Source organism: Drosophila melanogaster, chromosome 2R, assembly GCF_000001215.4.
Source record: "Drosophila melanogaster chromosome 2R".
Lineage (NCBI taxonomy): Eukaryota > Metazoa > Arthropoda > Insecta > Diptera > Drosophilidae > Drosophila > Drosophila melanogaster.
Genome location: NT_033778.4, coordinates 24,014,849 through 24,033,948, shown reverse-complemented (window position 1 = coordinate 24,033,948; position 19,100 = coordinate 24,014,849). Strand labels below are relative to the sequence as shown.

The window sequence follows — 19,100 nt, the reverse complement described above, 5'->3', positions numbered from 1 at the left end:
TCGAAATCTGCTATTTGGAAAGCGATGGCAAAACTATCGGTGGAGGCCAATCAGTTTTCTTAAATTGTAGATACATTTATATGTGTTTGTGCTTTAAGAATTAAAATATTGTATGCCTTTTGCAAGGTGCGTATACGGGAGCAGTCTGCCTGCACTGAAATCCGGCCGATCCGGCCCTTCGCAGCGTTTTCCATTTCGAACGCGAACGGGCCGTGAAAAGTGTGTGTGTGTACACACATATTTTGTAAATGCAGTGCGACATACAGACAAGTGCATACACATACGCATGGGCACCATAAAAATATACCGAACCCGAAACCCCCAAAACGCCGAAATAATAATGGGTTCAAACTAATGGATTCCTCTCCATTCACAGGCCGACGCGAATGCCCGATAGAACCGACCACAGGCATGAATCGTAGGGGTTTGAACGCTGGCAATACGATGACTTCTCAAGCGAACATTGACGACGGCAGCTGGAAGGCGGTCTCCGAGGGCGGATCAATGCTGCCCGCGTCCAATTCGGCGGTCCTCAATCCGGACGGGAGCAACCAGAGCGGCTTCGCGCAGGGCGGCCTGCCGTACAACTCGGCCGGGAATCCGTACCCGCCCGCCGGCCAATCCTCGCCAGCCGGCAACCAGTCCATCGTGTTCCAGAACTCCAACCAGCCTGGCTCGAACACACCTCAGTATACCTCCTCACCTGCTCCCTCGGGCTCATCGACACCCGGACCTGTTGGTGCGCAGAACATTCCCGGCAACTACCCGCAGTCGGCGACGGCGGGCAATTTCAATGGTCCAGTTGGCGGGCCCTTCGGCTCGCCATCCTCGGGACTCGGCCAGTTCAGCCGGCCGGCCAGCTCGGGCACTCCGTTTAACAGTGGCCAGGCCGGGCACTTCTCATCGCCCACGGTATTCAGCGTTGGCGGGCAATTCAATCCGATGCCGCCGGCGTCGCCATTCGGCCACGGAGGCAACCACCCGATGATGGGCGGGCCGCAGCAGATGGAACGCATCGACCAGGGCTTCAGGCGGCACAATTCCTACTTTAGCCACACGGAACACCGCGTCTTTGAGCTAAACAAGCGGCTGCAGCAGCGCAACGAGGAGAGCGACAACTGCTGGTGGGACTCGTTTACCACGGAGTTCTTCGAGGATGATGCCCGGCTGACCATTCTGTTCTGCCTGGAGGACGGACCGAAGCGGTACACCATCGGGCGCACGCTCATCCCGCGCTTCTTCCGCAGCATATACGAGGGCGGCGTTTCGGACCTGTACTTTCAGCTGAAGCATGCCAAGGAGTCGTTCCACAACACGTCCATCACGTTGGACTGCGACCAGTGCACGGTGATCACGCAGCACGGCAAGCCCTTCTTCACGAAGGTCTGCGCCGACGCAAGACTGATCTTGGAGTTCATGTACGACGACTACATGCGCATCAAGTCATGGCACATGACCATCAAGGGACACCGCGAGCTCATTCCAAGGTCCGTGATCGGCACCAGTCTGCCGCCTGACCCGATGCTGCTAGATCAAATAACCAAGAACATCACGCGCGCTGGCATCACCAACTCCACCCTCAACTATCTGCGCCTCTGCGTCATCCTCGAACCGATGCAGGAGCTGATGTCGCGGCACAAGGCGTACGCACTGAGTCCGCGCGACTGCCTGAAGACAACGTTGTTCCAGAAGTGGCAGCGCATGGTGGCTCCGCCCGGCAAGAAGGATCCGCAACGACCACCCAACAAGAGGCGCAAACGGAAGGGCTCCAACTCGGGTGGTGGCAACAACTCGAACACTCCGCCTGTGACGAACCAGAAGCGTTCCCCCTCCGGTCCCAGTTTCTCCCTCTCCTCCCAGGACGTGATGGTGGTGGGCGAGCCGACGCTGATGGGCGGCGAGTTTGGTGAGGAGGACGAGCGGCTGATCACCCGGCTAGAGAACACGCAATACGACGGAACCAATGCCGTGGAGCACGATAATCACACCGGCTTTGGACACGCCGACTCGCCCATATCCGGCTCGAATCCGTGGAGCATCGACCGGGCGGGAGCCATCCCGGCCAGCCCTGGGAACGGAGCTGCCCCGCAGAACAACGCGAATATATCTGACATAGATAAAAAGAGCCCCATTGTATCGCAATAGAACTTAATAAAACATAATATTTCGCTATATTGTCAAATGTATTTTCATACTTGCATGTAAAAATATTTAAATAAAGCTTTCAAGTTTTAGGAAATGTATATAAGACATACATACATATTAAATCTATATAATTGTACCTTAAGTCGTCTACTCTACACACTATCTATTATAATTAATTAAACCGTAGGATACTTCTGTTCTTGTCTTGACTGCCTTGCAAAGTACTTAATGTGTTGTTTTAGTAAAACATAACTTTTAAGCACAACGCAAAAACATTGAAAGCTCTTTATTTACCTTCTTATCGCATGGAACAGCAGGTGCTGACTTACTTTCTGGGCTGCCCATTGCAAATTGGGTACAAAAATGCTTTGAACATATCTCAGATGCTTACAACTGAATAGAATACCAAGATAGCCAATTTGAAGGAATGCTATCATATACGAAAGATTGCCATGTATATAGAGTACGTGGCATCTCATCAGATATTCGGATTGTAATCACAGTGCTTAGCAATCATTACCCTTTCCGTGATTTTGCGAAGTCCAGCTCCTTTGCGCATGCACGAATATCTGCGGGATACAGATACACAGTTTCTGCTCCACATTCAGTTATACTATACCGTCTCGCGTTCAGAAAGGATGCTACTTTTAAATAAAAACCGAGTGATTTCTTTGGTCGTTAATTTTATTTTTCTTATCATTCTCATTTCATCGAGTGTCCAAGCGGATGAGAGAAACATTAACAAGCTGCTGAACAACCAGGTGGTGGTCAGCCGCCAGATTATGTGCATCCTGGGCAAGAGCGAATGCGACCAACTGGGACTTCAACTCAAAGGTAATAAACATATTCGTTTAATGTTCGTTCAGATACAACATCATTTTAAGTCCAAAGTTCTTTTCAAGTTCTTCGCCAATTGGTAAAGAGCCCAAAATGTAATTATTTCGAATTTGGTTCTTACAGCTGCCCTGCCAGAAGTTATAACCAGGAAATGCAGGAACTGCTCCCCACAACAGGCTCAAAAAGCGCAAAAGCTGACCACATTTCTGCAAACTAGATACCCGGACGTATGGGCCATGCTTCTAAGGAAGTACGACAGTGCCTAAATGGCATTTAAATGTTATTCTCATGCATCGAATATAATAAACTAGTCTCGACATCATTCCTAGCATTTGGTTTCGTAGCTTAGGGGATTTTCTAAGGATTAGGCGGCTGAAAGGAATCCCTCCTTTAAATAAAACATGGCTTTGTACACATGACTGTCTCTTTACATCTTATTATTACATAAACTCTAAAAGTACGTCTTTAAAGGGGCCAGGCCATCATTTACTGTGGCTCTCTAGGTAAACTGTTGCATTGTCCACGCCCATAAACTGGTGTATACTCAGCGAGGACAGCATTTTCATCTGGCCCTGGTACAGCACATCGGCGATGATCTTTTCCGCGTAGATAGCCTGTGTTCCGTCCATGGAGCGAAGCTTGTGTGCGATAATTTTCCCGAAGTTGGAGAAGTGGTCGTCCAGCTGGCTGTCCGCACTCTTTAGGGCCAGCGAAAAGAGGCGCTCAAAGTCAATGGTGGAAATGTCCGCTCGGAATTTACCTGGAGGCGGCTCGTTGTCCTCCGAAATCTGCGAAGAGACCGAGGAGGACCTTTTCCGTGTTATGTGATTGGCTTTCTGGCTCGGGCTCTGATTACTGATCAGTTTCGTTTGGTTCTGGGTGACGATGCGCTTGCACTGCGGCGATTCGGAGTCGCCAGGCGGAGACTTTATGGAGTCGGGCACGGATTTTCTGCGGGCGGACAGCAGCCTGTTGTTAGCAGGCACCACGATTTCGACCTCCTTGATAGTAGCGCCACTGGCATGGCTGTTGGCGTTGTTGACTGTTTTAATACTGATAACGGGGTCAGCGGCAGCGGCGGCGGCGGCCTCCTCGAAGATGTTGGCACAGAATTCGTTGGCGCTGTTGTTGGGTGACATCTTGATCGAGTCTGCCGTCGGCTTTGGGGGCTTGTGCAGGCTCTCGGCGTCGGAATACTCGTCGCCGTTCTCTGGCGCCCCTAGCTGCATGGAGTTGTCCAGGCAGACCGACTGCTCGCGCTTGAACTTCTTGTCGGCGGGGATCTCCTCGTCCTTAAGGAACATCAGGGACTCGAAGTAGCGGCGCTTGGGGCAGTAGGGCTCGTACTTCTCGCCCTTTTTCTTGACCTCGTTGTATTTCCTCAGCTGATGACGAAATGCACAGCGCAGATTGTTTATCTTTTGCTTTGTTCGCTCCACATTGTACATCTCCCCGTGCTTGGTGGCCACCTCGATGAGCTTCGCGTAGGCCTCCTGCCGGCGGCTGCGGTTCCTGAAGTCCGCCGAGTCCGCCTTCCACAAGCACGGATTGCTTTTGTATTCTTCGATGAAGTCGTCGATAAAGTCCATTTTTTGTTTACCAAATGAAAAACACTGTAGTTTACGGGGCCACCTAGTTTATCTATGTGTGCGTGTGCGTGAGTGGCATCAATAGCTATCGTTTCGCTCGGCTCATTCCGATTGGAACACGCGGAATCGGACCGCAAAATGGGTACATACTTTGCTGGTTTGCAGTAATTCCTTAATAAATATCATTTAAAACAATAAAACATCGAAAACTAACCCACGGTTAATATAAAATATAGCAAACGCAAATTCGAATATATCTATGTATATTGCGATATACAATTGTATATTGCGGCGATAAGTTTCTTTATATATTCGGCTGTGTCTACCCCAATACTTTTATTATTTACCTTTATTTTATTATTCATATTTACACGCTATAGTTGGCAGACAAAAATATTAAGTTATTTCTTTCATCGCACTTTCCCGCGTAATTTTTAAATAGTAGTGCTTAGGGAGTGTTGTAAAACACCATTAAAATTTCTTGTTGGAGTAAAAATTTGATCTCAATGAATCACGGTGAACACGGTAATTGTATGCCTATCGATAGTTCCAAATTTTTGACAATAATTGTTCCGGCCCAACCCATCTCTCATCTCTAGATAAACACAATTAAAACGAACAGAAACAATAGGAATAAATAAAGATGAGTGGGGCTCACAGAGAGGCGATCCAAAAGCAGATCCACCAGGACTGGGCGAACAGGGAGTATATCGAAGTGATAACTGCCAGCATAAAGAGAATCACCGACTTTCTGAACTCTTTCGGTAAGCAACCTGCATACGAAGCACCCACTTCCCTCTGACGCATGTGTGTGTGCGCGTGTTTATTATCACTTCCTTTGTAGGTGTGGGTGAACGCATAAGTAATATTACTAACAAATATTCATCAGTGACAATGACTTTATTTACTCAAGTCTTAAGTCTATAGAAACAAACAGTGGTTTGTGCGTGGTGGCATATATGTATAGCAATATATGTATCTACATACATATGGAAATGTATGTATGTAACATCATCGGAGGGCTCAAAACGAAAATTCGGCTTTATCTCTATCCGAATTAGTCACCTAAATGAATTGGATAAGCTTTTTCGGTTGCTCTATGCATAATTTAAGATACGCTAAATACTGTGATAAATGATAAGCCAAAGAGTGCGAGGTAGTTGGGTTGCTAAAATATCCCATATCCTTAATAGGGTTTATGTACACTGTTGGCATTATAAACTGTATCATCGTGTGCTATCATATCCTTTCAGATATGTCCTGTCGCTCCCGTCTGGCGGTGCTGAACGAAAAACTAACGATCCTGGAGCGGCGCATAGACTATCTGGAGGCGTGCGTCGCCCAGGGTGAAACATTAACGTAAACGCTGCCCACAACCTTATACTAAGCTTTGTACATTTATAAGTAATTAAAATACTGATTTAATATTTAATATCTTTTGATTCGCAATGTGAATTGCCGTGACATTAATAATTCGCTGTACATTGTTTGTTTGTTCTTTGAAGGAAGGTTTTCACGGCTGAGTTACTTGCGGCCATCGGATTCGATTCATTGCCCCTTTTAAGAATAATATAAGTAATAGCTCAGAACCAAGACAAGCACGCGATGTTTTTGCCAACTAACCGTAGCTGCCTTTATTGTCAATGTTAATGCAAATCGCCCGCCATATATAAGCCGCTTATTAGGGTCTAGTCGTAATCTTGTGAATGTTTTTTCTAAGACCTTAATTGTGCTTAGATTAATCATCGTTCTAGTAGCAGGAGGCTAGACTTAAGTGCTACATTTGTCATAGTTAATTTATATACTCTCTGAAGCCTGGCAAATCCCCCTTCGATAACGATATAATACTCGGCAGGTGTATGGTAAAAAAACAAATCTCTTTATTCCGAGCACGATCGTAGAAATAATTTTGATGATCAGATATAAGCGTAGACCTAATTAACAGTGCATATAACCAAGAGTTTCCGGAACCGGGATCCGCCTTACACCTTGATTCCCGAGGCCTCGGCGGTGGCGCGGTAGCGCTTGATGTAGATCTCATCGGGATCGTACTTGGCCTGCAGCTGCTTCCACTCCTCGGGCTTGTTTTCGATGATGTAGCGAATGACCTTGTCGGTGTTCTGGCGCTGCTTCTCGCTGCACTTGCTGCACTCCGTCTTCAGGGCGTCCGGCAGGGACTTCTTGAGCTCCCGGCCCTCCGGGGTGCACTTTCCGTTGTCCACCAGGCACTTGAAGTAGTTTCCGAAGAGGCGGTCCGACTTCAGGATCTCGTCGACGTCGATGTTGTCGTACTTGGTGGTGTACTTATCCTCGGCGGCGACCAGCACCAGTCCAAGGACGACAAGCGCAAGTATCATCTTCATCTTGGAGTTTTCTGCGGGCGAATTGGGGTAAGTATGTTTGTACGATTAATCAGCACTTTTGTGGCTTAGTGGGTCTGTTGGTCGGGCAACCAGTTTTGTGCGCAGGGGATTTTACTGGGCAATGGAAAAATATTTTTACTAGCCATCGAGCGCGACTGCATTCGCAAAATGTATCTGTGGACTTATGGGATTTGTATGCAAATTAATGCACAGCCAGGCAGGCCACTTTGTATGCGTATCTGAAACACATTCGCTGTCTGAAAAGATGTCACTGTTTATACACAATGAAACTGGTTGCCCGTCTGGCTGCGTCCATGAGTGTGTGGACTACTACCAGCCACCAGTCGACCAGCCGAGCCGATCGGCTCCAAAAACTATAAACGGTGCGGTGGTCTTACAATGGGGCTCGACTTGTGGGGCGACTCGGAGCGAATAGATGTGAAGCAATTCAGCTGCTGGAACTAACTGAGAAATGTTTCTATGAAGTGGGCTTTTATACCTGGGCCCACTTTTTACCTGGGATTGAACTTCAAGTGTAATACACAACACAAACCGCGCGCTGTGAGCCTGTGTTCGAGCTCGGCTCGTATCCATACGGGATTGCACACACTTTAGACTTTGAAGCGAAAATCGCTATTGCTGAAAAGTCAACCCAGTGATTAGTCAATCGTCGTTATAAATTTATATAATATATGTGCGATAGTTATACACACTTAAATTGACATTAACATTAGGCAGGTGACGTCTGAGTACTAAACGGCGATCGAAAGTCGCTCTGCGAGAGATTCGCAGCCACGATGGACGGGCTAACTTGGCGATATGTTATTTGTTTACCAGATTTAACGATCTCATTAGCGATTTCCATTAGCAATTTCTCATTTGTTACACTTGAGACCCGTGCAACATGACCCTTTAATAGTCGCTTTAAAGTTGATTGCAATAATAAATAGTTCTCGGAACAATTAGTAGCTATCCATCAAACGCTAAAAACCTCGATTCGAAACTGAGTCAGCCGCATCATATTCCAGAAGCTTTCCGGAAAACAATTGTGTGGAAGTTTGAACTTGGCGTCGTCCATCCCTCATTCGAACGCAGCCCAGTTTAAAGCAGTCATGTCTCGTAAAATGTACTTGTTTCCTTCGATTTTTTTATTAAATTGTATTGTAGTTACAAATAGTGAAATGTAAAAAGTAACAAACACATACACTTTAGAAATCTGTACAAGGAAAGTAGTCGACCTGCAAAGGTAATTTCGTTTGTTCAGGATTTCCGGATGCAACTATAACTTTAGGCTTAAACGTTGTGTGTGTCTCGAAATAAATTGTCAGGAGGCAGTTATCAGTAGTTGATCATTGCGCAGGAACAAATCATAACTGGATCTGGGCAGGACGCTTGCGTTGGAATATAGAGTCGATGGTGGAGAAGACGTCGCTGGACTTCTTGGCGGCGTCCACCTTGAAGTGCAGACCCCTCAGGCCGTAGTAGTCGACCAGCGGCTTTGTCTGCTTGTGATATGCTTCCAGTCGCTTCTTCAGAGCCTCGGCGTTGTCATCGCTGCGACGGATTAGGGGCTCTCCAGTGACCTGCAAGTACACAAGGTCTGCTTTCATTTAGAGTTCTTGGATAGCGTCCTATAGAGATACTTACATCGTCCGTCATTGGCTTCTTTGGAGGGGCAAACTCTTCGTGATACGAACGCCCGCTGGCCTGGTGGATCAAGCGGCCAGTGATGCGCCTCACCAACAGACTGTCGTCGATGGCAAACTCGATGACAGCATCCAAGTTGGTTTTCCTCTTGTCCAGCAATGTGTCGAGCTGCAAAGTGCGTTTCGAACGGATTATAACCTAAAGTCCAAAGTGCTTCACACGTGTGGCTACCTTCTCAGCTTGAACGACAGTCCTGGGGAATCCGTCCAGGAGGAATCCATTCTTGCACTCGGGCTTGTCCAGGTTGGAGTCGATCATGTCCACGACCAGGTCGTCGGAGACCAGTTTGCCGGCATCCATGACCTTCTTCAACTCGGCTCCCAGCTTCGAACCGGATGAAATCTCCGCCCGCAGCATGTCGCCGGTCGACAGGTGGCACACGCAGAACTTCTCCTTCAGCAGGGGAGCCTGAAATGGGCATAATTAAAAACATTGATAAGTTTCAGTTAGAGCTAATCAATTAATCAATTTAGCACCATATCGGAAGGTAAGCAAGGTAACCAATCGGCTAGATAAGATGCATTTCTTGAGGCCAGGAATGTTCTGGTAGCCTTTTAATAGATGGTCTGCATAATACCCAATCGATTGCCTAAAGGTGTTCCACTTAATTCGCCACATCTCGCCAAGGCTTTGATTTGATTCAGGGTCAAGAGAAAGACACTGCTTGACGCATATGTACATACTTGGCACGTAGATACATACATATACATTTCCATGTACACATCGTCTTATATAACTTCACCAGTTTTAATTCTCTTCCAAGAGAATTAACGAGCTTCACCGATTATTTGCAAACAAAAACCGCGCACTTGAACACGTTGTATTTATTTATAGACTACATGGCGTCCGTGTCACAAAAAACACATCATTATGTAATTTTGACCCACCTGCGTTCCTTTGCCGGAACCCGGCGGCCCCAGGAGAATGGCGTTGATCCCGATGTTCTCAGGCTCATATCGCTCCACTGGTACTGCTGCATTCGGCGCCATCGTTAACTACGTATGCTCGACTGATTATTCGGGACTGCTCCTAATTCATAGCCAAACGGAGCCAGAAATGAAGGTTAAAGATAAGAAACAAGAGGCGAAATCATTCACACGAAACACCCTGTGCGGCATATTCCCACTCTGTTGCTTCTCGCCTATCGATAACATTCTTACATCGTTTTGATATTTTAAATGGTGATAGGTGTGGGCTGTCTTTTATCTTTAAATTTCATTTTTATATATCACCATTTATAATGGTCTATAAACTAAGATTAAATTCACCGTATATTACATAACGTTCCATTACAATAGTTATACCAAATAAAAATACCCTGCATTTAATTAATTTAATATTCCTATAACAATTTTATTTATTCTGGAATTCGCGTATTACAGTTGCCATGGTACATTTTAATATTGCCCTCGCACCGGAAATAAGCGTCGAATATCTGTGAGTATCCGTGATCCTTCCACCAGGTGCACAGCTGGCGGTTCCAAATGCAGTCCAGTCTGTAGATTAAGTTCGGGTACTCGTATCCCAGCAGGGTGAAGAAGTCCTGGTCGCCGAGGTGGCCCTTGAAGGAGTACTTGGCGACCAGGGTGTGCACCTCCGAGTGGGTCAGCTTCTCCAGGTAGGACTTTGAGTTACGGATGCGGTTTAGGAGCAGCAGGACCACGCCGGAGTTCAGGCCTGGATAGCCGTGGTGGACACGGCTATGTTGGTTGCCCCCTTCGTTGTTGATCGGATAGTAGGGATTCCCGAAACTGGTCTTCGGATAGCGCACGCGATAGCGGTAGAGGATGTGGCGGTAGACGGGGGTCAGTTCCGGTGCCAGTCCGTACAGCTGGTGCGGCAGAAAGTTGTCGAACTCATTGAACAGCAGTCGGACATCGGATCGGAAGACTATATCACAATCTAGCAGAATGGCTCTGTTTAGGCTCCTGTCGGCGATCCTGTGAAGGCCGAGGGACAGGAAAAAGAGGGAGTCGCTGTAGTACGAGTTCGGGGTTGAGCTGAAGTACGGGGACAACTTGGCGGCTATGTCTTGTATGATGCTGGAGCAGACCTTCACGTCGTATATGGTGTATATGACCGTCCGCCGGAACCGCCTGATCTGTCGCTGCAGGATCTCCAGCACCGAGGGCTGGCTCTCGCTGTCCGTGATCACGTGCAGATGCAGCTGGGCACTGGTGTGCTTCAGCAAGCTGTGGGCGAACAGGTCGAACTTAAGGTTCAAGTGGTAGTTCTCCCGCGTGTAGATGACGAATATGTTGTAGTCTGAGGACAGACCGTTCAAGTGCGAGCTCAGCTCCAGCTGGGTGGAGGAGTAGTTGAGCAGATAGTGCGTGGGCCTCAGCACCGGGGGAACTGACGGGGTCGTGGCCGGGATGTCGGGATACCTCGCCTCCTGCTTCTCCGCGTGCGAATGCTTGTTAAGCCGGCTCGAGAGGAAGGCCGAGAGGATGTTGCCGCGAACCAAGAGATGCGTGTTGGCGAAAACAATCAGAACGCACACACAAATAAATATTAATAAGAGAACTAGCTTCTTTTGCCACCTGCAACGCAGCAGGGTCCAAGCCCAACTCTTCGGCTTCTGGCGGATTGAGTTCCGCCGATTGATGATCAGGGTCACGTTCTCCTGATCCTCCAGCAGCTGCGATTTACACTTCATTCCGTACATATTTAGGTCCGCCGGAAACGTTTTGTGTTTCTGGCTGATTAAAGTCTTAAAGCTGTTCTTGGCCATTTCGAAATCAGCGGAGGAGTACCTATTGCAACAGTACGTCGGCGTCAACGAACATATTATGGGACATATGGAGGCCAACGTTAGAAAACACTAAACGGAAACTCTGAGCAGACGAGCAGAAGCGCACAGAACATTTTTGACGGCTATGAACTTAATTAAACTAGATCGATAAAGCGAGCACGGCGTAAAAATCAATGCAAGTCTTTTGGGGGCAGTGAGACCGTTATTACGAATCCGGAAATTACCAAACCTATCGAACGCCCCCACTTTTTGGGTCAATTTAATTGATCATTATCGGAGGATCCAAGTTAAATGTACTTCAAAAGCAGCTCATTTAAAAGGTATATTTAGCATAGGCAGCCAATTTAATTTCCAAAATAACTTTCATCGCTTATCGATAACCAGCGATTAGTCTTAATCACCGTAATCTGAAATCATGCGCAGAAGTATCTTTTTTATCAGTATAAGTACATGTTATGGTTGCTCCAGCATTACAAAAGCAACTGGGCTACGCTGAGAAAATGTAATAGCCCAGCCCTGCGACCGATTGCAAGAATTCCACTGGAGACCAGAGTTTCTAGAAGACGACCCCATGGACTGCCACCATCGCATTGAAGTGCCCCTGCGGGCCGGAAAGAAAATGAAGAAGCGTCGGGAGCTGGACGCCCTGATAGCCTCCCAGTCGTCCTCGGGCAAGAGAGCCAACCGGAGAGTCCCCGGAGGCACCAACTCCCAGGACAAGCTGCTCTCCGTCTCGACCGACGACCCTGAGGATTACGCATGGGTAAGGTATTTCTACGCTACTCTGCTGCTTACATCGCTACTCACATACTCGATCAAGTACAAGGTTAGCTGTATTTGTATCTATGTATCTGAACCTGCCCAATTGAACTTTCCCAGCTAACGAGTATCTGAAGATACACATTCATTGGGAATTTATACGCACATACATGTATGTACATGCTTATATGTGCCTCCCACCATGCAAAGAGTGAAATATTTAGCAACCCAATAATATTGCGTTCTTTTCAGACAAATGTCGCTGGCAGTCGCCGCAGCCATCGAAAAATAGCCTATTTCCGCATGTGCGGCCCGCTTCTATTCGGCATTATGGGCATTCTGATTGTGGGAATTTTGTACTGGCTCTACTTCGATCTGCGCCAGCAACTCACCGACTATCGCCAGAAGATCGAGGAGGGTATGGTGTACACAGTCTGCTACGCACAGTGCGTCCTTAATTATGTAATCTTTCAGTGTCTGCCATGAGCAAGAACTTCCCGGACACCCTGCAAAGATGGCACGAGACTTCGTCCTACCTGCTGAAGAACCAAACAGCCGTCATTTCGGAAATAAATGATTTGCAAAAATCAATGGAGAGCCTGCGGAACAACTTTAGCAACCTGGAGGCGGCCGTGGCAGCGCAAAGAAACCACGGCAAGGACGAGAAGTTGGTGGCTGATTTCGGGGCCAAGATAGAAGCCGTCGCCACCGACATAGAGGCCATCAAGGAGCACTACAATAAGTACACCGAGGTGCAGAAAACACTGCAGGCCGAAACGGAAGCCTTAAAGGTAGGTCTCGCTATCAGTATACGCTGAGTATCAACACAGTAATGAACATCTTGCTCCTGCAGCTCAATCTCTCACAGCTACCCACGATTCAGGCTAACGCTTTACCCGCAAACTTATCGGATGATATTGCTGCGCTGAACAAAACCACTTTTAATTCATTTAAACTACTGGCCAACGATCTGAAGAATGTGAATAATACCCTAAGTCAAACAACGAAAATCCTCAGCGAGGAAATATCTCTGCACAAGGTAATCTCTTCCAAATTCTGCTGCGTTATCAGCTCTAATTTGCTTTATTTATTGCAGACGAAAATAGACGACCTGCTGGATCGATCTGAAAACATTACGTCCCATGTGGCCACAATAAGTAACAGCTGGCCGGAATATAAACAGAAAGTGACCAGTTTCGATGAATCTTTGGAGAGAATTGAGAAAGAGGTAGGTCGATCGAACATGATTACAGGTAGAGATGTACTAAACTTGATAAACTTCAGATAACGCTGGCAAACAACAAGAACAATATGCTGGCCGCTTCCGTGGATCAGCTAAAGAACTTTTGCATTCAGAGCATGGGCAATATTAAAGCACCCAGCAGCGAAGACGGATCCGTAGTCCCCAAGGTATAAATTATAATATAGGTATGATTGCTTATCTTCTAAAGAGTTTCAACATTCGATTACAGCCCGAAGCGATTGCCGTCAAGCAGGAAGTCATAAAGCCGTCTGCAAATGCTACAGTGAAGCTTCAGGAATCCTTGAAGCTGTAAGCTGCTGCATTGCTGCGTTGTATTACCAAATTTGTTCGATTCCGTATTTAGCCATTAAGACCTCATGGATTCCATGTGTCCGAGTTACAGCCAACGATAACTAAATTACAATTACATTTATTGCACACGAAAACTGCAATGTACATATGGTTCGAAGAGCTATTTAACTTAATGACAATTTATAGGATGACGATGTGCACGTGTGATTTCAGTTAAGCAGTTAAGTTTAGAAAGAGTAAATGTACATATGGGGGGGGCGAAGTAAGTGTAAGTCCAACATTATTCACTTTAGATACACGATATGTATTTTATTTGCAAGTAATAAATCAAACTAAAGCTCACAAAGCCAATACATTTTATTGCAGAACTTGAATGAGAACATAAAAACAAGCAATTTCATTTAACTCAGTCGTCGTCATACTGATCGGCGAACTCGTCATCATCGTAGTCTTCGATGTCTTCGGCCACATACTCGGCCTTCTGCTGCTTCCGGAGGAGCCAAGCCTTGTAAGCTTCCTCCTCCTCGACAGTCGGATCGTTGGCCTCGACGAAGTCCTCTGGGTTGTGGGGGAACTCCTCCTGCACCATCGGCAAGTGCTTGAAGGGAATATTGCGGGCGTAGTACTTGTGGCCCCAGCCCAAGTATATCGACTCGCAGGTCTTCTCAAAGATGAACGTGTAGGCGCCTGGCCAGACGTTCGACTGCATCACGAGCATTCGCTCCTTCTGATTCGTGTACTTGCTGGTCATGCGGGCGAGCCAGGAAACTGGCACCTCGGGGTTCATGTCATTGGCACAGGAGGAGAGGATACTGGGACCCAGTTCGGGCTGATTGAAGCCCTCGATCATGCCCTCTTCTTCGCCCTCCTCCTCGCCTTCTTCCTCATCCTCCTCCTCCTCCACCTCCTCTTCCATCTCGCCCAGCATCTGCATCTTCAGGTACAGGGCCAGTGCCTTTTCGCGCTCCTTGCGGGCCTTCTCCTCGTCGTACCAGACAACGCGGCCTTGTTGGTTCAGAATATTGGACCTGACATGAACCCAAGCAACCGGGGTGGCCAGAGAACCCAGTGGTTCCGCCTCGTACTTCTCGTTTTTCAAAAGCATTACGTCGTTATCTGCAAAATAATCGGGTATTGCTATGCGAATCGTGCGTATGGTAAGTGCTCACCTTCTATTTGCTCCTCCTCGCCTTCGTTGAACTCCTCCTCCTCTTCTTCCTCCTCCTCCTCCTCGCCCTCTTCTTCTTCCTCGCCATCGAACATCCGCTGCTCCTTCTTGGTCATGCGCCTGTAGTAGCCCACAGGAGCGATGTAGGTACCCGCTGTGATGCGACCTATCAGAGTCCGTAGGTAATGTTTCTCCTTTCCAGGGAAGCAGGGGTAGGATATGACATCCGCCTCCAGATCGCCTGTTAGGAACTTCTTGATCTGCCGCGAAACGACAATCTGTCGAGGGGTCACTATAGGTAGTTCGATCCAGTCGTCAAATAGCGAGTTCACAACGAAATAGGAGTACCTATTGCAGCCCTTGCCAATGAACTCCGGTGGAATGTCGTAGAGCTCCATCTCCTCCACCAGGGGAACGGGCGCAGCCTTGGGCTTCATCTTCTCGAGCTCCTCAGGCGGAAATTCCTCCCAGCCATAGATGCCCGGTGTGAGCTCCGGCCCAATGTGCGCCGGCGGTGGCTTGTCCTCCCTGTCCTTGCGCATCGGGAACGGAATCTGCTTCTGCCGCATCTCTTCCTCCATCATGACCAAGCGCGAGGCGATTTCCTCGCGGGTGAGCGAAGCTTCCACTATGTAGTAAGAGGCCTTCAGTCCGTTGATGCAGCCCCAGAATCTGCATTGCATGATCGAGGGATGCGTCTGCAGCCGGTTCATGGCGCTGGCCAGCTGGAAGATGTCGTCGTTGCTGATGCTAAATCCGCACTGTGTCCAATAGAACTGCAGCTGCTGGACTCGCTCGTTGAATGTGACGAAGTATCGCATGGAATCGTCGATGACAATGCGCATATCCTCGTTCGTTCTCAAATCCTCGACGGACAGGTCTTCGCCCATCAGATCCTCACCCTCAACGACATAGGGCAGCTATGCGAGATGGTAGTTGCGTGGTGTAGCTGCTTATATACATAACACACTGCTCACCTTCATGGATTGGAGAATTTTCTTGGCCACCCGGAAAGATCGCACCTCATCGAACACGCCACTGGGCGGAAAGCGTTCTGGCAAGTGGAACTTCTGTTCGCGAACATTTCGGCTAAATTCCTCGAAGAAGTCTATCACATTCGGAGGACGTTCGTCAATCACCCTCTTTATGATGTCACTAAGATGATCGAACCTGCAGGGATTGAAGATTGGGTTATGTACTAACCGACTTGGAGAAAGAGTACCAAGTACTTAAGACGATATCCTATACTCACAAGTTGTCCCCACTGAGGGTGCTATACTTCTGCAATATGGACTTGGCCACGTTCAACTCATAGCCAATGTTCGGGGCCTCGGGATTCCGGGCGTTGTGGAGGTTGCATTGCGAATCGAAGGCGCCTATGGATATGGTGGTTGTCGAGGACGAGGATGACGATGTGACGTTGGAGCATTCGGGAGATGCCTCCTCAGCTGCGGGCTTCTCCGGCTTCTTCCTTCTGGGCGCGCAAACTGGCGGAGGAGCAAAATGGGAACTGCTCGTGGAGTCTAATGAGAAATTTTGGCAGGAATCCCTGTCCATCGCGATGGAATAGTGAGACTCTGATCTAAAATCCTCAAAAGCATGTGTTGTTTGGCTTGGGAAAACCCAATAATTGTAGGAGTAATGGTTTGACAATCAGCCTATTTAGTTATTTTAAAAAATATTTTCAATTCCATACAAATAATACCAACTTGCAATGTTTAATGTTAATAATCTTATAACTTATCAACGATTTTGAATTCTTCGAGCTGCGCGCCATCTATCGTTATCGATCTCACAGTCTGGAAGACAGTCTTCTTCAGTCGTTACCTTATAACCAGTTTTTGAGACTTGGTGGTGCGAGTTGTTTACATTGCATTCGATTCTCAGTCTCTCACTGGCTAAAAGAAAGTGCTTGAAAGAAAGTTGTTGTTTGTGCTGTGGCTTAAACTATTTGTTGTGTGTTTCCTAATCAGAATTAGCAGAATTAACTAACTTCGAGATCGCAAATTCGAATATGTTCAAATATAATGGATAAATCTCTGTGTATCTGCATACGAAGACATAAATCACAGTCTTAAAATCGAGAACAACTTTCTTTACGGTTGAGGAAGGTAATTTATGCTAATGCATAATAAAATCATAAAAATCATGATGTAATCGAAATCGCGGGTTAAAAAATGTGATATTTGATATAGTTGGATTGTAAGATGCAATTCAATGACAAAGTTACTTTTCTAAGTGATTCTAGATTCAAGATGTACTATCTGAACAACGAGCCAGCCGCCCTTCCATCTCCCGCAAATCTCGCCCCACGGGATGTGCACTCATCCACATTGGAGCTGAAGACGGTGTCTATAAATCCGGATGGTAAGTGGTCCGAAGAGGAATTTCACACATTTCGGGTAACAAGTGCACCTTTCACAGATACCTACACTGTTCAGCAGGCGATCAATGCCTTCGGTTTCGGATGGTTTCACGTCAAGCTGTCGCTCTTGGTGGGGCTCTGCTGGATGTCCGACTCCATGGAAATGGCCATTCTCAGCATATTGGGCCCGTCTTTGTTCTGCGAGTGGAATGTCACCAAGTTCCAGCAGGCATCCGTCACAACAGTGGTGTTTTTGGGCATGATGTTGAGTTCCAGTTTTTGGACACAGCTGAGCAACAGATATGGCCGGAAGTCGGTAAGACTGACTGGTAATCAAATAGCTAATAGCTACTAAAATGCCACCATTTCAGGCCCTCACATTGTTCGGAGTACTACTAGTGCTGTATAGCATTCTCAGCTCGGTGGCTCCCAGTTACGCCTGGCTCCTGACCCTAAGAGGTCTCGTAGGCTTCGCCATCGGCTGCGTTCCACAGTCGTGAGTAATTCCATGGACTAGGAGGTACCTCTCCACCTAAAACTTTCTTTAACCCAAAAGAGTTACCTTGTACGCTGAGTTTCTGCCCACCAAGCACAAGGGAAAGTGCGTCGTATTGATGGACGTGAGTACGTGCCACCGTGTGCTAAACGTATTTATTGAATATATTGTACTGGTTTCAGTGCTTCTGGGCCTTGGGAGCTTGCTTTGAAGTGGTCCTAGCACTGGTTGTGTATCCCTATTACGGATGGCGAGGTCTCTTGGCCCTTTCGGCTACACCCCTACTCATTTTTACCATCCTATCGCCGGTTCGTATTCCTCGCTCTCTTCAGAAATATCCTTAATCAAATGTATCTTTAAATCACTACAGTGGCTCAGTGAATCGGCTCGCTATTACTCTTACAACGGTCACAATGATAAGGCCATCAAGGTTCTGGAACAGGTGAGTGGTAACTTTATGGAGTGATTATACGTCTAAAAACCTACGATTGTAGATAGCTCACAACAACAAGCGCCACATGCTGATGGGTCGGCTGATGGCCGACGACGAGCCCAGTTGCGCGGAGAGCTTTAGATCCCTGCTCAGCCCGAGCCTGTACAGGACCACCATCCTGTTGTGGTTCCTCTGGCTGGCCTCGGCCTTTTGCTACTACGGCCTGGTGCTGGTCACGACCGAGCTGCTGGTGGCCAGGAACAAGGAGAGCCATCCCAATGAGTGCGTCACCTTCATGACCTCCGACTTTATGGACCTGCTGTGGATCACCCTGTCCGAGTTTCCTGGAATACTGCTGACCATCAAGGTGGTCAAGCTGTTTGGCAAGAAGAAAACCATTGTTCTGCAGTACCTGGCGCTGGTTCTGTGCACTCTGGTGCTGATGTCGGTGGAAAGGTAGTAGTGGTGCACACTCAATTGATCATCTGATAATCAATCCAATCCTCCTCCAATCCTAGTCGCTTCTCCACTTCCGTAACCCTCTTCATTGCACGCGGCACGATATCCGGCATCTTCCAGGCCATTTATGTGTACACTCCGGAAATATACCCAGCTGCCTTGAGATCCGTCGGAGTTTCGGGCTGTTCCGTGCTGGCCAGACTCGGCGCCATGCTGACCCCTTTCGTGGCGCAGGTGCTGATGGACTCGTCCAGAATTCAGGCCATGTCCACGTACGCAATCGTGGGCCTGCTGGCCTCCATAGCCTGCGTCTTTCTGCCCAGGGAAACTGTTGGCTACCACTGAGTGCACTGATTACCATAACTTATTATCTATAACTACTATTAAACCCATTAGTCCCTAGAAGCTGTGTGAATGTTTCATTCGGATTGCCTAGTTTTAGGCTTAGCGGGCTAGTAGTAATCTAAAA

The 19,100-nt window shown here is 47.6% G+C and overlaps 10 protein-coding genes and 1 non-coding gene across 18 annotated transcripts; 6 read left to right on the top strand and 5 right to left on the bottom strand.

Moving 5' to 3' along the window:
* The first annotated feature begins 5 nt into the window (after nucleotides 1-5).
* Chi (Chip) lies at nucleotides 6-2,411 on the top strand. Of its 2 annotated transcripts, none has more exons than NM_057734.4 (2): nucleotides 6-126; nucleotides 377-2,411. In NM_057734.4, the coding sequence occupies exon 2, from the start codon at nucleotides 412-414 to the stop codon at nucleotides 2,143-2,145; it is 1,734 nt and encodes a 577-aa protein (NP_477082.1). In that variant the 5' UTR covers nucleotides 6-126; nucleotides 377-411; the 3' UTR covers nucleotides 2,146-2,411. The 2 variants fall into 2 exon arrangements, with proteins under 2 accessions (NP_477082.1, NP_726403.2); NM_166650.2 differs by lacking the exon at nucleotides 6-126 and adding an exon at nucleotides 181-270.
* A 110-nt stretch (nucleotides 2,412-2,521) lies between these two features.
* CG30172 (uncharacterized protein) lies at nucleotides 2,522-3,403 on the top strand. 2 transcript variants are annotated; one of them, NM_001299882.1, is made up of 2 exons: nucleotides 2,522-2,979; nucleotides 3,106-3,403. In NM_001299882.1, the coding sequence occupies exons 1-2, from the start codon at nucleotides 2,784-2,786 to the stop codon at nucleotides 3,246-3,248; spliced, it is 339 nt and encodes a 112-aa protein (NP_001286811.1). In that variant the 5' UTR covers nucleotides 2,522-2,783; the 3' UTR covers nucleotides 3,249-3,403. The 2 variants fall into 2 exon arrangements, with proteins under 2 accessions (NP_001286811.1, NP_726402.1); NM_166649.2 differs by having other exon boundaries at nucleotides 2,747-2,979; nucleotides 3,106-3,303.
* CG3163 (uncharacterized protein) lies at nucleotides 3,394-4,632 on the bottom strand. Its single transcript, NM_138028.2, has one exon. It carries the CDS (start codon nucleotides 4,569-4,571, stop codon nucleotides 3,465-3,467), a length of 1,107 nt encoding a protein of 368 aa, NP_611872.1. The 5' UTR covers nucleotides 4,572-4,632; the 3' UTR covers nucleotides 3,394-3,464.
* A 527-nt stretch (nucleotides 4,633-5,159) lies between these two features.
* On the top strand, nucleotides 5,160-6,232 carry HSPC300 (Haematopoietic stem/progenitor cell protein 300). 2 transcript variants are annotated; one of them, NM_001299881.1, is made up of 2 exons: nucleotides 5,160-5,335; nucleotides 5,825-6,232. In NM_001299881.1, the coding sequence occupies exons 1-2, from the start codon at nucleotides 5,215-5,217 to the stop codon at nucleotides 5,932-5,934; spliced, it is 231 nt and encodes a 76-aa protein (NP_001286810.1). In that variant the 5' UTR covers nucleotides 5,160-5,214; the 3' UTR covers nucleotides 5,935-6,232. The 2 variants fall into 2 exon arrangements, with proteins under 2 accessions (NP_001286810.1, NP_726400.1); NM_166648.3 differs by having other exon boundaries at nucleotides 5,825-5,997.
* Nucleotides 6,233-6,430: 198 nt separating this feature from the next.
* Nucleotides 6,431-7,777, bottom strand: EbpIII (Ejaculatory bulb protein III). 3 transcript variants are annotated; one of them, NM_001299879.1, is made up of 3 exons: nucleotides 7,648-7,777; nucleotides 7,451-7,573; nucleotides 6,431-6,945 (listed from the first exon to the last, which is right to left on the bottom strand). In NM_001299879.1, exon 3 carries the CDS (start codon nucleotides 6,932-6,934, stop codon nucleotides 6,554-6,556), a length of 381 nt encoding a protein of 126 aa, NP_001286808.1. In that variant the 5' UTR covers nucleotides 6,935-6,945; nucleotides 7,451-7,573; nucleotides 7,648-7,777; the 3' UTR covers nucleotides 6,431-6,553. The 3 variants fall into 3 exon arrangements, with proteins under 3 accessions (NP_001286808.1, NP_524966.1, NP_001286809.1); NM_080227.2 differs by lacking the exons at nucleotides 7,451-7,573; nucleotides 7,648-7,777 and adding an exon at nucleotides 7,333-7,403; NM_001299880.1 differs by lacking the exons at nucleotides 7,451-7,573; nucleotides 7,648-7,777 and having other exon boundaries at nucleotides 6,431-7,266.
* A 294-nt stretch (nucleotides 7,778-8,071) lies between these two features.
* Nucleotides 8,072-9,742, bottom strand: Ak2 (Adenylate kinase 2). Its single transcript, NM_079112.4, has 4 exons — nucleotides 9,529-9,742; nucleotides 8,813-9,049; nucleotides 8,582-8,749; nucleotides 8,072-8,517 (listed from the first exon to the last, which is right to left on the bottom strand). Exons 1-4 carry the CDS (start codon nucleotides 9,628-9,630, stop codon nucleotides 8,302-8,304), a joined length of 723 nt encoding a protein of 240 aa, NP_523836.2. The 5' UTR covers nucleotides 9,631-9,742; the 3' UTR covers nucleotides 8,072-8,301.
* asRNA:CR45350 (antisense RNA:CR45350) lies at nucleotides 8,172-9,851 on the top strand. Its single transcript, NR_124720.1, has one exon.
* A 116-nt stretch (nucleotides 9,852-9,967) lies between these two features.
* On the bottom strand, nucleotides 9,968-11,606 carry Xxylt (Xyloside xylosyltransferase). The gene has a single exon (NM_138027.3). It carries the CDS (start codon nucleotides 11,373-11,375, stop codon nucleotides 9,999-10,001), a length of 1,377 nt encoding a protein of 458 aa, NP_611871.2. The 5' UTR covers nucleotides 11,376-11,606; the 3' UTR covers nucleotides 9,968-9,998.
* Nucleotides 11,607-11,650: 44 nt separating this feature from the next.
* On the top strand, nucleotides 11,651-14,051 carry CG3907 (uncharacterized protein). 2 transcript variants are annotated; one of them, NM_138026.4, is made up of 8 exons: nucleotides 11,651-11,716; nucleotides 11,838-12,159; nucleotides 12,408-12,573; nucleotides 12,630-12,946; nucleotides 13,009-13,194; nucleotides 13,252-13,383; nucleotides 13,440-13,565; nucleotides 13,628-14,051. In NM_138026.4, exons 2-8 carry the CDS (start codon nucleotides 11,968-11,970, stop codon nucleotides 13,709-13,711), a joined length of 1,203 nt encoding a protein of 400 aa, NP_611870.3. In that variant the 5' UTR covers nucleotides 11,651-11,716; nucleotides 11,838-11,967; the 3' UTR covers nucleotides 13,712-14,051. The 2 variants fall into 2 exon arrangements, with proteins under 2 accessions (NP_611870.3, NP_726398.2); NM_166647.3 differs by lacking the exon at nucleotides 11,651-11,716 and having other exon boundaries at nucleotides 11,810-12,159.
* A 1-nt stretch (nucleotide 14,052) lies between these two features.
* On the bottom strand, nucleotides 14,053-16,528 carry Rsph4a (Radial spoke head protein 4a). Its single transcript, NM_138025.3, has 4 exons — nucleotides 16,131-16,528; nucleotides 15,856-16,048; nucleotides 14,880-15,798; nucleotides 14,053-14,826 (listed from the first exon to the last, which is right to left on the bottom strand). The coding sequence occupies exons 1-4, from the start codon at nucleotides 16,433-16,435 to the stop codon at nucleotides 14,117-14,119; spliced, it is 2,127 nt and encodes a 708-aa protein (NP_611869.1). The 5' UTR covers nucleotides 16,436-16,528; the 3' UTR covers nucleotides 14,053-14,116.
* A 222-nt stretch (nucleotides 16,529-16,750) lies between these two features.
* Nucleotides 16,751-19,032, top strand: CG4324 (uncharacterized protein). 2 transcript variants are annotated; one of them, NM_001299878.1, is made up of 9 exons: nucleotides 16,751-16,989; nucleotides 17,127-17,245; nucleotides 17,303-17,559; nucleotides 17,615-17,739; nucleotides 17,800-17,863; nucleotides 17,922-18,047; nucleotides 18,110-18,181; nucleotides 18,234-18,628; nucleotides 18,691-19,032. In NM_001299878.1, the coding sequence occupies exons 2-9, from the start codon at nucleotides 17,134-17,136 to the stop codon at nucleotides 18,974-18,976; spliced, it is 1,437 nt and encodes a 478-aa protein (NP_001286807.1). In that variant the 5' UTR covers nucleotides 16,751-16,989; nucleotides 17,127-17,133; the 3' UTR covers nucleotides 18,977-19,032. The 2 variants fall into 2 exon arrangements, with proteins under 2 accessions (NP_001286807.1, NP_611868.1); NM_138024.3 differs by having other exon boundaries at nucleotides 17,118-17,245.
* Nucleotides 19,033-19,100: the final 68 nt, after the last annotated feature.